General features: G+C 40.6%; 1 protein-coding gene across 4 annotated transcripts in view; it reads left to right on the top strand.

The window, feature by feature from the left end:
* The first annotated feature begins 709 nt into the window (after window positions 1-709).
* PPP1R9A (protein phosphatase 1 regulatory subunit 9A) overlaps window positions 710-13,632 on the top strand; it is a 311,948-nt gene continuing 299,025 nt past the window's right edge. For 3 of the 4 annotated variants that reach the window (XM_065883482.1, XM_065883479.1, XM_065883480.1), the window contains exon 1: window positions 3,147-4,532. In XM_065883482.1, coding sequence (XP_065739554.1) covers window positions 3,147-4,532 — 1,386 coding nt within the window. Of the gene's footprint in view, window positions 753-2,926; window positions 4,533-13,632 lie in introns of those variants that run through there. The other variant, XM_065883481.1, reaches the window with a different exon arrangement.

Below are 13,632 nucleotides of genomic sequence, written 5' to 3'. Positions count from 1 at the left end.
CTCTTCACATTCTCATTTGGATGGGTTGCAATATTTTGGTGTTCCCTCCCTAACTGATGAGTCAAATAACATTTTTGACACAGCTTCATTTTACATTTCTGTTAGAGTATATTTTTACCTTCTTGAAAAATTATCCTTAAAAGTTTCTACTCCACAGTTTTTTTGAGAGTTGGTTTAAAGGTCTATATTGACGGTTATGATTGGTTTTATATTTTGCAGTAAGGCTGTAACACTTCCGAAATTTTTGATGGGGAAAGGAGGGGGTAACTGAGCATTTATAAAAGGGGAGTCTGAAAAGCTCTTTCCTGATAAGGAAGTCAGAAGATTTCCTCACCTCTTTCCTTTTAGCAGCGGAAGGTTAAGGTGGGTATTAGGCGAAGCACAGTGGCCTAAGCGGAGGAGTGGAGGCCACTCTGGATCTGGGCCTAGGTGCCGGCCTTCCCTGCCAGGAGCGTGGCCCAGGGTTTTGGATGCCCTGGGGTCACGGAGTTAACTGCAGACTTCGTGGGGCCCCAGCAACAGACAGCCCAAGAACCCAGTTCTCGCGAAACCAGGACCCGAGCTGAAGGGCAGGATTTGCCCCAGGCCCGAGGGGCCCCTCGCCCACGGCCGAGGGGGTGGGGCGGCCTCGCCTCGGGCCGGTGCTTTTCGCCCTCCGTTGGCCGCCAGAGGCTCCCTCTCTCTCCCTCTCCTGGGATTTTGCTGCCGGGCTCCCTCTCTCTGCGGCCCTAGAGTTAATCCCATCAGCCGAGGTGAGGCACCTGTTACCCCGGGCCTTCCTCACCCCCGCGGCCTCTCCCCCGTTACACCCCCGCTACGCCGCCAGCCAAACGGCCCGGCGCGGGCGGCCGCACGTGGGCGAAGCCCCTGCCCGGGCTGGGACCCCCTCCCCAGGTCGGCCCGAGTGTGCGAGTGCGTCGGGGCCCGGGCCGCCGCCCGCCCGCAATGGCGTTAGGGAGCGCAGCGCGCCTCCCGGGGCCGCCCGCCGCGGGCCGGGCGCGCGTGGGGGGCCGCGGCGCGCGTGGAAGCGGCCGCCGCAGCCGCCCATCGCGCTGCGCCGGGAGGAGCGGGTGGAGGGGCAGCGAGCGGGCCGGCGCCGAGCCGAACCGCGGCCACCGTGGGGCGGGGGGCGCCTCGGAGGCGGGGGTGGGAGCCGCGGCCGCCCGACCCTCCCCACCGGCGGCGGCTCCCGCTCGGGTAAGGGGGAGGATGTGCGCGGGGCGAGGAGCTGGGGAGGGTGGAGATGAGGAGGAAAAAATCGGGATGTACAAAGGCTGAGTTGCAGGCTGAGGGTGGGGGTGGGCTGCGGTTGGGGAGCGTTAGGTTGAGGATCGGAGGCAGTATCGGTGGGATCTATTGTTTCCTGGCACACTGGGAGGAAAAACAAAGGGATTTATTAGTATTACCCTGTAATTTTTTTTCTTCTTCTTTTTTAATGTGGACGGGGAGCTCGGCTCTCCCCATGCCACACTGGGATCCGCCTGGCAGCCGCCGGGAGCCGCAGCCAATGTGTTAGGACTTCAGGTGCTTCTTGGCACAAAGCTAGACAGCGACCTCCTACCATAGCGCTTGGCGTCACCTGCTCTCCCGGCCCTGCCCCTGCCCGGGGCCGAGGGATTGCGTCCCGAACCAGGCTCGGGAATCGGCTGTCTCTCAAGTTGGTGTTATTTATGTTTGTCTTTTGTGAGGGCAGGTTTTGAATACCCCGGCGGCCCCAGCGCCCCCGCCCCCCGCCCCTTCGGGTTCGAATTGGCGGGGGAGGGAGTGGGGGGGGTGTTGGGGGGAGGGGAGGGTGTGTATGGCTTACACAAATGTCAGGGTAGAAGGAGATTGTCGAAGCTTGACAAAAAAAACAGGCACCACACTCTGAAGCCTTTCTTGTTTGTCTGCATGGGCCATGCATGCGTGCTGGGCCAGGAGCCGAGTCTGGAGACGGTTTAAGTGAAAGTGTGTGCTTCCTCGTCTGATGGTGCGTGAGGGTGATAGGGCTCCGCCTAACATTAAAAAACAAAACAAAAACAAAATGAAAAATCTTTAGAACTACAACATCTGCTCCTCAGCGGATCTTGAAGTATTTGCTTGCTGGCATATTGATGTGAAATACAGCTGTGGGCTAGAGGAGACCAGCACGTATTGCGTTGTATTCTGAGCTTGTAGTAAGTTAGAGGCAAGTGTAATAAACAAATCAGGGCTATGAAAAGAGGTTTCATGGTCCTTAATTTTCTGATCCTCACGTTCTCATACATTTATTCCCATGATATCCTGTATCCCACTCTATAATTAATAATGTTCACTCTTAGGAAACTTCCAAATATTTGATGTGGTTCTGAACTTACAGTGAAACTTACTGCCATTTAAGAACTTTCTTCTGTCTGTTTTGGTCTGAAATTGCACTAGTGTTGTTTTGGGGATGCTGTAGATGAGAATATTGGACCAGAAGGAGTGAAATAAGCCTCTGTAGACACGTTTTGGAGTTTGTAAACATAGATTCTGAACTTTCAATTGTGCTTGTATAGAAAGAATAAGTTCTACCTGATGTGGAGAATCTCAAGTGAATTTCATTTTTCTGGACAGTTTGATGATTTCTTAAAGATCTAGGAACTGCTGGTTTCTTTTAAGGTCATTCACAAAACCAACCAAAACTTGGGCTAAAGTATTGCTTTGAAGTATACTTATGTGTCACTTGTATGTGTATATGTGTGTGATTTTGGTAGGGGTCTCAAGTTATGTTTGAAACAGCTTTGTTACCAAAGACCAATCAGAGTTATAACTTTTAAATTCTTGGCTTTGAAATTCCCATTTCAATATGTAATTTCTTCTTATTTGACATGTGGCCAAGCCACTTTGGAAAAAAATGTATAATAGTTGACTAAACGTAAATTCAGATAAGTAAATGAATTCAGAAATTCGTTCTTTTCTATTACAGATGAACCTCTAGTCTTGCTTTGAAAAAGCCATTTTGTGTAACTCTTGACTGCATAATTTCCTAATACACCTGTTGGGAGGATCACTGACACAGTATGCCATTTGAGAGGTACTTTTTCTTGACCAGATACTGGTGATTAGAGAAGAGAGGTGTTTTGTGGTTTTTTTTGTTTTTTTTTCCTGATCATTATGAACATTGGCTTTTCACCCCTGAAGTAAAAATGTTGAAAACCGAGTCTTCAGGTGAACGTACCACTCTCAGAAGTGCCTCTCCTCACAGGAATGCATATAGAACTGAGTTCCAGGCACTGAAAAGTACCTTTGACAAACCCAAGTCAGATGGGGAACAAAAAACAAAAGAAGGTGAGGGATCCCAGCAGAGCAGGGGAAGGAAATATGGCTCCAATGTCAACAGAATTAAAAATCTATTTATGCAGATGGGTATGGAACCCAGTGAGAATGCTGCAGTCATTGCCAAAACAAGGGGGAAAGGTGGATCTTCATCCCCTCAGAGGCGAATGAAGCCCAAAGAATTTCTGGAAAAAACAGATGGCTCAGTTGTTAAGTTGGAGTCCTCTGTTTCAGAACGAATTAGTAGATTTGACACAATGTACGATGGCCCTTCATATTCTAAGTTCACAGAAACTCGCAAGATGTTTGAGAGAAGTGTGCATGAATCAGGACAGAACAATCGCTATTCCCCAAAGAAGGAGAAAAGTGGAGGGAGTGAACCTCAGGATGAATGGGGTGGTTCTAAGTCCAACAGAGGCAGTACTGATTCCTTGGACAGCCTTAGCTCCCGGACGGAGGCCGTCTCCCCAACTGTGAGTCAACTGAGTGCAGTATTGGAGAACACCGATTCCCCCAGTGCCATCATTTCTGAGAAGGCTGAGAACAGTGCATACTCAGTGACTGGGCATTATCCCCTGAATTTACCATCGGTTACTGTTACAAATCTTGACACCTTTGGGCACCTTAAGGATTCTAATTCTTGGTCTCCTCCAAGCAAACACAGTGACGATGCAGAGGATGCTCAGAAGAGTAATACAACTCCAGTACTAGAAGTGGCTTCGAAAAGTACCTCTCTAGCTTCAGTGCCCAGTGAAGAGGCACAGCAGAGCAAGGAAGCCGAGGACTCCACATCTAACCAAGAGACTCCTGACAGAATCGACAGAGACATTCCTGAAGAACCTTGTGCTGAAAACAAGGCAGTTACAGAGCCTGAAATCCCTTCACCACAAAACGAAGACGCAGAAGCTCATTTGGTTGGGAGTGAGGCAGCAATGCAACAGAAGAAAGAACTCGCAGGTGGTGATTTTACCTCTGCTGATGCGTCTAGATTCAGTTGTGGAAAGGAAGTATTCGAAGATTCAAATAATTTTGGGAGCTCCCATGTTTACATGCACAGTGACTATAATATATATAGGGTGAGATCCAGGTATAATTCAGACTGGGGAGAAACAGGCACTGAACAGGATGAGCAGGAAGATAGTGATGAAAACAATTACTATCAACCTGATATGGAATACTCAGAAATCGTTGGATTGCCAGAAGAAGAAGACATCCCGGCAACTAGGAAAATTAAGTTTAGTAGTGCTCCAATTAAGGTAAGTATATTTTCTCAGTTTGTTTTTGAAGTTTTTTCTAAGTTTTTTGTTTGTTTGTTTGTTTGTTTTTTAGTATTTGGGCCTGACTGTATGTAGACTAGCTTTGACAGCTATAAAGAATTCAAGGTTGTTGATATACACATGTTATCAGGTGATTTTAAAAGTTTGGAGTTTGAGAGATATTATTTCCTGATGTGCTTTATAGTTGTCTAAACCAGTACTGAGCAATACTGAAGTTGAAGAAGTTTGGGGATTTTGAGAGACATTCCAATGGACGGGTGTATGAATAATATGAACACTGAAAACCAGGAGTGTTAGTTTGAAATAGAATTACTTCTTTAACTAGTTTTACTTGAAATTACCCATGAATAATAAAATTATCTGAATCGAAACACTGTAGGATATGAGGTATAATGTACAAAGGGAGAGTTATGATAACCTTGAAATAATATTCTTTATTTACTTGCTTAAAAAATCCGAGTTATCCCTTACTTAAGTGTAAGTGGATTGTGAGGAATGTTGGAACTTTTTTTTTTGTACTGCTACTTGGTAATGAATGTTGGATTCGTGGAAATATGTTAGCGGACTTAAATAATTGGAAAGCTATGACTCTAAATAGCTTTGAGTTCAGAATTTGTTATATGGCTTTAAAATGAAATTGTGTGAAAGGATGTTAAATTGATTTGCCATTCATGGATTTATTTTTACCTCTTAAAATCTGGATAAATGCCAATTGAATTCAGACGCTCTATTCTAATGACTTCACTTAGTTAACATTTGGAATAGAAGAATAGCACAAAGTACATCCGCAGCGGTGGTGAAACATTATTAGCTGATAATGGCAGTGGGACAGGAGGTGTTTGGTTGAGTATCAGAATCTCCTGGAGTGCTTTTTCAAAGTGTACTTGTCCATCGGCTCAGCCCCAAGATGCTGGCATGCCCTCCTAGGGGAATCTGGGGGCTTGTGGTGGCAGAATATGTAGTTTGAAACCACTTTCTAGGGGCTTTTAGCTTACACAGTGTGTATATATGATAGATTTGGAATTAGATCTGGTATCTTCTTAAATTTTCTCCTCAAAATCTGAAGTCACTGTCTATTGTTATTTCCATCTTATGAAACTTTCATAGAAGGCTTTAAGATACATAATTTACCTAGCAAAGATAAATATGACCTTTCTGTAACTATGAAATAAACTAATAATCTATGAAATTATTTACTGGTGTTAGCAGGCAGACTTTTCTTTCATCGTGTAAAGCAAAAGTTCTGGGTCAGAATGGGCCATGTCAAATTAAACTAAGTTTGAAATAACTACTGGAGTTGTGAATCTAGTTTCTAAGTAAGCTAAGTTTCTTCGCTGCCCTTTCCCACCTTCCTTTGTCATTCTCTCCCCTACCCCCCAATGGTAGGTACTCTCTTTAGAGTTGCCTTTCCCCTAGGCCTATCCAGCAGCTTCTAAATTTCATCTTTTACATCCGCTTTGCAGGTGCTCCCCTTGGAACATCATCTTTTTACCCCTGAGGAAGAAAGCAATAAGATTAAATTGTTACGCATTGAGCAAGGCAGGAATAACTGAAATGAACTCTTCAGGGAGTTTGTTAAAACCACTGGCTGACTCCCTAACGGGGGATAGCAGTTTATGAAAATTTGGCAACCAAATGGGGCACCAGCCTTGCATTTGGGCCCTATGCTGCACAATATGTAACTGCATAGTAATAGGTTTAATGGATTTTAAAGGATTTAAAGGATCATTGAAATTTGGATGCTCTTTTGTGAACAAACCAGGTTTTGGGTGTGATACTTTGAAATTGAAGTGATTTTTTTTTTTTTCTGCCATTTATAACAATAAGCATTTTGCCTCTGAATTTTCACGTAATAGACTGTGTATTTATTTCACGTAACAAGGAACGAACTAGCTTACATACATTTAAGTTCAACACATTTCATTAAGAATATGGATCAAGCATCAGATTTGTGAAAGATAATGTGCTACGTTTTAGTGGGCAGTTAACAGTACTAGTTGGAGTGGATTAAGTTTCCAAACAGAAGATTCATTTTTAGCCCTTCGTAATGAATAAGACAATTACTCTTTCTTGTTCCCATTGTTTAACATGTAAGTGGATTCACTTGGAAGTTTTGAGTGCTACTTTTCTACTGGTGATGATGGTAGTGTTCAGATTATTCTCCAGTTAAGATTTTTGCCTCAGAGAGTGGTAATAATTAAATTCAGTAAGTGTTTATTGAAGGCTTATCATATGTCTTTTCTCATGCTGTTAGCTGCAGAGGACACAAAAATCTATAAGGTTCCCTCTTTCCTCTGTGAGCTTGTAGAGTCAATTCTTAAACACATGGTATTTAAAACCCATGAAACACAGTGTGAAAACCTGTGCTGAAGTGTCTAATGTCCTATGAGTACTTTAACTGTTCTTGGCTATACTAAGTGCATGGAGTGAACAGGATTTGGTAGATCATTTGGAAGGGAATACACTCAGCCATTCCCTATGTGTGTTTCCTTATTCTTTTTATAAATATATATTTATGGAATGGAAGTTATGATTTCCAACTTAAATCTTTTCCTTTGAAACTGAAACACATTCCCTATTTTAGAAGTAATAGGAAGCATATTCCTTACAGAAATGATTTTTAGAACTTTTACATTCTTTTTCCGATAGTCTCATCTTATTCTTCACTAGAGTAAACATTCTCAACACTCTTGGTCTTTTGTTTTAGATCTTGTGTGTGTGAGACAATGTCCTCAGTTTCTATTTCAGTTCTTCTATAGATGTTTTAAATAGATATTTCCCTAAGATGTCTTAAATCTGAACCTAGAAAAATATCAAAATAATAGCTGATCTTTCCTGTGTAGTATATCCCTTATGTATAATTGTTGGTGACTTTTAGAAATGGTCAGATCGTTTCTTAATGGATACGTTAATGTGTTTCATAGTGTCATGGAAAGTTAGAATGGAATTAATAATAGAAAATGTAAAATCCAACTTCGAGATATGGAATGAGGGAGTGTTAGGAAGATGCTAATTTGAGATGTGGAATTATACCTTCATTCTCGGGAATTTCTCAGAACCAAGGAATTGAATTAAATTTGTCTTAGATAAATCAAAGATAGAACGGGTGACATTTAAAATTATTTTTTCTATTAATTCAGAACATTTATTGAGCCCTTACTATATGTGTCAGGAACAATGCAAATGTAATAAATACATAAAATGACTGGAGCTGATCAAGTCAGGAACCGGTGGTCGGTGGGAGGTGTACAGCCCATTAAGGTCACTTCTTCAGTCATCCTGCTCAACTCTGTTCTTGGATGATCTTTCTAAGATCATCACTGCAATCTTGTTAAGGAAGTCATGACTCTTTTTCTGTTTTTGGTAGCCTTATGTCCTTTGGATTGGTGTTCTTGAAACATAGCATATCTGAAAAAGGTTATTTTCCTAATTCCCAGAAGATGAAATTGCTGGGTTAATGTTGGGATACTTAATGCTATACTCTTCTGTGTGTTTTCTCAAGTTGTCTCGAGCTTTACAGAGCTGGTGTTCAAAGGAGGGTCACCAAGGGCAGCAATGCTTCTCTGAGACTTACATGATAGTTGTTGAAAATGGGTCTCTTAGCATTCTCTCCCTCTTTTGGGGCTCTGAGTTATTGTCAGGGGGTACACAAGGCCTTTTATTCAGGATGGTGTTCTGAGCATAGTTCTGAAATCCAAATTTCTGTCTTTGTGCAGCGTTCTCTTTCTAACAGTCCTGCTCGGTGCTTCTAAACTTGAATTTGCATATCAATCACCTGGGGACCTTTTAAAATGCATATTTCTTATTCAGTAGTTGTTTTGTAGGAAATTACCTTGATGCAATGGTTAGCCTCCAAGTACACTCCCAGCTATCCTGGAGGTATGGAATAGATAGGCTCAGCAACCAAATTTAAATGCTTGAATCACACGATTTATCAAATTAGTTTAAAACACACAGCCAGAAGCAAGAGGAAAGCAGTGGGGGTAAGTTAACACACTTAAGGTGCAAAAGAGATTGGACTCACTACCTGAGTCCTGGGTACACAAAATTCATGTGTCCTGTCCCTCTCTCTTTTGTATCAGCCTTTCCCATTGATGGTGTGGTTATGAGGGCTAGAGTTGATATTTGAGCAAGAACTCCACAGACTCGTGATGCCCTTGGCATCGTACTTCCTGGGATACATACTTGCTGTATGGAAGAGAGTGGGGACAAGTACACTTAGATACAGCTGTAGCTTTGCCAGTTTGCCTGCTGATGAGCCATGGGCATTATTTGCATTTCTTGGTTAGAGCACCTGTGGGTCCAGAATAGGATCATACTGGGTGGCGATATGGAGATGGCATACCTGTCAGACCAGAGATGGTATGGTAATGACTTGGTCTTTCCACCCCTTTCTATCTACAAGTAAATCTCTTGTTTGTTCCACAATATTTTCTACTTTGGAATGTCTTACAGGTTACTAACTTACGTATTTTTAACATATCTTGTAACTTTTGTCTTGGCCTTACAAGCTCTCATTATCTATAAACTGAGTCTCTGAGTATTAGCTCACTTACCATCAGTGATTATCACTTCTTAGAGTTTCATCCATTCCATTTGTTTTCTTGACCTTTATAACAGAATTTGATATTCTCAAGGAATATAGCAAACTCTCAAACAGTAGGTCTGGGGTGAGATTTTGCATTTCTAACAAGCTCTCAAGTTGGTGCTGATGCTGCTGGTCACTATTTGGAGTATGATTTTGAAGTATAATCTTCTGGCTTCTGAAAGGGGCTTGTAACGAAATGTTGGGGAAGCTCACTTAACAGATTTGCTTTACAGATGGGTCTGCTGTAGCTGGTTGTATGGGATAATATTCTTTGAAGATGAAACAGGTGTAAATTTGTAAAGTGCATGAAGCACTCTGTTTCTGGATACCAAAGTGGATTATGAGCCCTAAATTCATAAGGAGTTTGGGTCATTAAAAAGTCATATCTTGGACTCTTTGTGTGGTCTAAGTGGTTTTTTTTTTTTTTTTTAAAATTATTTATTTATTTATTTATTTTTGACTGCGTTGGGTCTTCGTTGCTGCGCGGGCTTTTCTGGAGTTGTGGCAGGCAGGGACTACTCTTCGTTGCGGTGCGTGGGCCTCTCATTGCAGTGGCTTCTCTTGTTGTGGAGCACGGGCTCTAGGTGCGTGGGCTTCAGTAGTTGTGGCATGGGGGCTTAGTAGTTGTAGCTTGTGAGCTCTAGAGCTCAGGCTCAGTAGTGGTGGCGCATGGGCTTAGTTGATCCGCGGCACGTGGGATCTTCCCGGACCAGGGATTGAACCTGTGTCCCCTGCATTAGCAGGCAGATTCTTATCCACTGCACACCAGGGAAGCGCAGTGGTCTAAGTTTTTAATTATAGAAGGACAGGAGTAGGAAGTTCTTGATAGACTCAGAAATTCCATTTCTCTCATTCTTTTGGAAGCCTAAATTTAAAAACTTCTAGAGAGAGTATAAGCATCATCATCTTATATAGCTTGCTTTTATTTGGATAACATTTAAATTGAACTTTCTTTTAAAATTTGATGGTTTATAAATTATGGTTTATAACCAGGTAAATAAGTCAAATATTTTAATGTACTGTGTAAAATCAACTAATGAATAGTTATTGAATGACCCCTTTTCTAATGCCGCGTGGGTCTACCTCTTTTTTTTTTTCACTGAACATTGGTCATTTAGTATTTAAAAGAGATTCTTTTCTACAGCAGACTATTATAGATGTTTGCCGGCATTTATTTGTAGTAGAAAGATTTAAAGTTTCTTGCTTTTTGTGTCATCAACAATATTTTTTATTCCTCTCTAAATTTCCTCACAAAGGATGCTAGTGTTGGGGTAATGGACTTTAAAGACAAGAGGCTGAATTTGGGGGAAAATAACTTTCTATTATGTCATCCATACATTGTTTACTTTATTAATCCAGTCACATGCCGGTCAGCAGTAATTTGATTTAAATCTCGTCTGCATTAGATTTTTTTCTAACATCTTCTTCACCACTCAAAAAGAAAAAGGCTTCAGAATTTCTATAGAAAAACACAGTTATATACAGGATAAATTCTGTATAAACAAAACAAATATTGTTATGTTAAACTCTGAATATCATTTATTGATTTTTGTGCTGTTATCTAATTTATTTACTATTTTTTCTTAATTTCCTATGCTCTTCCTTTTTGGATCTATTTCATTTTTGTTCTTTTGCTTCATTATATTCTACAGTTTTCATTTTGAATAGGAGAATACTTTTCAAGTAATGCTTCATATTTTTTCTTTCTGGTCACTTAAAAAAATTTCCCTGGTTCTGATCTCTTCCTCTTGGTTTGTGAGATAGAAACTTAAAGATGAAAAATACTTAAGGGTAATTTAGTGTAATTGCCCCACTCACTTCAGTTAGCCCTTCAATAGCATATTGCTGACAGATGATCATTCAGCTTCTGCTTGAATAATTCCACTTATGGGGAGTTTATTATTTTTCAAGGCAAAAGGAAAGAAGTAGGGACATGTTGTGTGTGTGTGTGTGTGTGTGTGTGTATGTGCGTGCGTGCTCTTATATTTGCTTATTTTCATTTGTTTTTATTTTTTAATTTTATTTTTTCTCTTTTTCTTTTTTTATTTGTTTTTAATTTGCAATTTTCTATTAAGATAAAATTCAAATAACATAAAATTCACCATCTTCAAGTGTACAATTCAGCGGTTTTCAGTATATTCACTATGTTGTGCAACCAGCACTATTATCTAATTCTAGAATATTTCCATCACCTTAGAAAGAAACCCTGTGCCTGTTAGCAGTCATTTCTAATTCCCCTTCTTCCCACATCTTCTGGCAAGCACTAATCTAGTTTCTGTCTCTGTGGATTTGCCTTTTCTGGACAGTTCATATAAATGGGATCCGGGGCATGCTTTTTAAAGGGAGTGTAGGAGACGCAATGAGTATGGCGTGAGATATGTTAAAATTAAAGATACCATGAGGGCAGCAGACCTTAGGAAGGTCTAGAGAGCAAGGATAAAGGAATTTTGGGATGGTGACATGGTCTTAAGATGAAGTGGCAATGTGGGGACAACAAATGCTGCCTGCCTGTTAATGCAGTTCATGGAGAGAAAGAAGACAGGAAGCTGAAGTAACAGCAGGATCCAGAAAGGGATGAGCATATTTGTTAACTGAAGAAGACTAGTGTATGCGGCAAAGAGGATGGTTAGAATCACTCCCTACCTTGGGACACTGCACTTTTCTTCACATAATCTGAAATTGCTGTTGATGAAGCTAAGTGATTGCTTCAGCATAGTGTATCTTTAAAGGCACAAAAGCGCTAATGCCAATTTTCATCTTTACATTGGTCTTTTCTAGCATGCGGAGACCCTTGCCCTTTTGTAATGACCTGATGCTTATTTCTATCCTACTGCTCTTATGTTCTTGCTTTCATTATTCTTTTACGTTGATTGGAATTGTTCATGGACAGACTTCGCTCTTTATTTTAAAGATTCTCCTCTTCCTTCAGTACTTCAATATAGATTTTATATGCCATACTTGCTAATATCTATACTATAAACATGTATGAGATAAGTCATTTTGGGCAGGCACTTATTTAATTCATTGCACATTGTCAACTAAAGTATATTATATACACCACTGTTAAATATTATTAATTGATAATGAAAGTAACACCAAAAGTTTCTTGATATTCTGTGAACTTGGACAAATCTACGTCTTGAGGCTTTGGTTTTCTTATTCGTAATTGAGGCTCTCTTACTTTTAGTTTATCACTAAGACCTCTTCTGAGCTTTAACCTCTTGTTATCTTCATTATCTCTTAAACATATTTGTAGAGTACCATTATCATAAATATTTGTGCTGTTATTTCAAAGGGAAAAATTTGAACATCTTTTGTTGAAATTTCAAAATGAAGAAGTTATATTAAATTGCTCTTGGGAATGTTATATATGCTATAGATTATAGTAGAGACTTTAAGATGATTAAAAGGTTAAATCCAACGGAGTACATTTTGATAAAGTGGCTTTTAGAGCAACTCGACTTTTGAAAGTGTGGCTTGAACTATATACTGAAATACCTTGCTGAGGAACCTACGAATAAAGAAAGAAATGTTTTGTAATATAGTTGCTGACATATTAATTGCTTCACTCACTGTTGTTCTGGAAATAGCTTCACAGCACTGTTCAACATGATTGAGATATCGATAACCTTTTGCACGATTCCCAATTTTTTAGCCAAACTTGCTCTCTCTTTCTCAGGTCCCTATCCTTACGAAAAGGACAATGAAATAGGCAGATCATATAAAGATATTTGGAAATTTTATATTTTAGGAGGACCAAAGTCTTGTTGCTTATTTAATATATTTCAGAGGGACTAAAAAAAGAGTTTGTACAGTCAAAACTATTCCATATATATTTATGTGTGAAGAAAAGTGGTTTTAAATGGACCGGCTCACAGACATGTTATCCTCTTTCTCTTTTTTTTTAAGTCAGATAATGAATGAGTTTTGTTCTGGGGAAAGCTAATCTTCCACATTATTTTCTGTGCCAGATGAAATACAGTGGGCTAGGTTGGGACACATAGTGGTTGACAAGGGTCAGGAAGATAAACAGAATGGTGACCTGGGAGAGTCCAGGTGAGAGGCTTCGAGAGTAGGTATTTGGTGTTTCTCCCTTGATGCTTTTAGACTGGTGTGATCCTGAGAAACTGTATGGCTTTGTGCCTTGAGTCTGTCACGGTCCAGTGAGGGGGACCTTTCCCTTTCTTCCACTTCAGATCTCTTCTCCAAAAGTTGCTTTTTACTTCTCTTCTGTCAGAACATATGTCAGGATAGAGCTTCGTGGAGGGTACATTCATACTGCAAAATTTGTCTAATCTTGATACAAGGATTTTAAATAGTACTCAAAGTGAAAGGTGCCTATTCAGGCTTTTGAAGGGTTTTCCTTCACTGTAAGCGACCTCAATAGAGGAGGGAGAAAAACAGGTTTATTGGTTGGTTTTTAAGGTGTACTTGTGAGTCAGTGCTGTATTAATGGGTTCTTTTTACTAAGCACTTGTTTCAGATAAAATG

This window comes from Phocoena phocoena, chromosome 9 (assembly GCF_963924675.1).
Source record: "Phocoena phocoena chromosome 9, mPhoPho1.1, whole genome shotgun sequence".
Taxonomy (NCBI): domain Eukaryota; kingdom Metazoa; phylum Chordata; class Mammalia; order Artiodactyla; family Phocoenidae; genus Phocoena; species Phocoena phocoena.
Note: the sequence above shows the minus strand (reverse complement) of the source record. Positions and strands in the feature narration are given on the sequence as shown.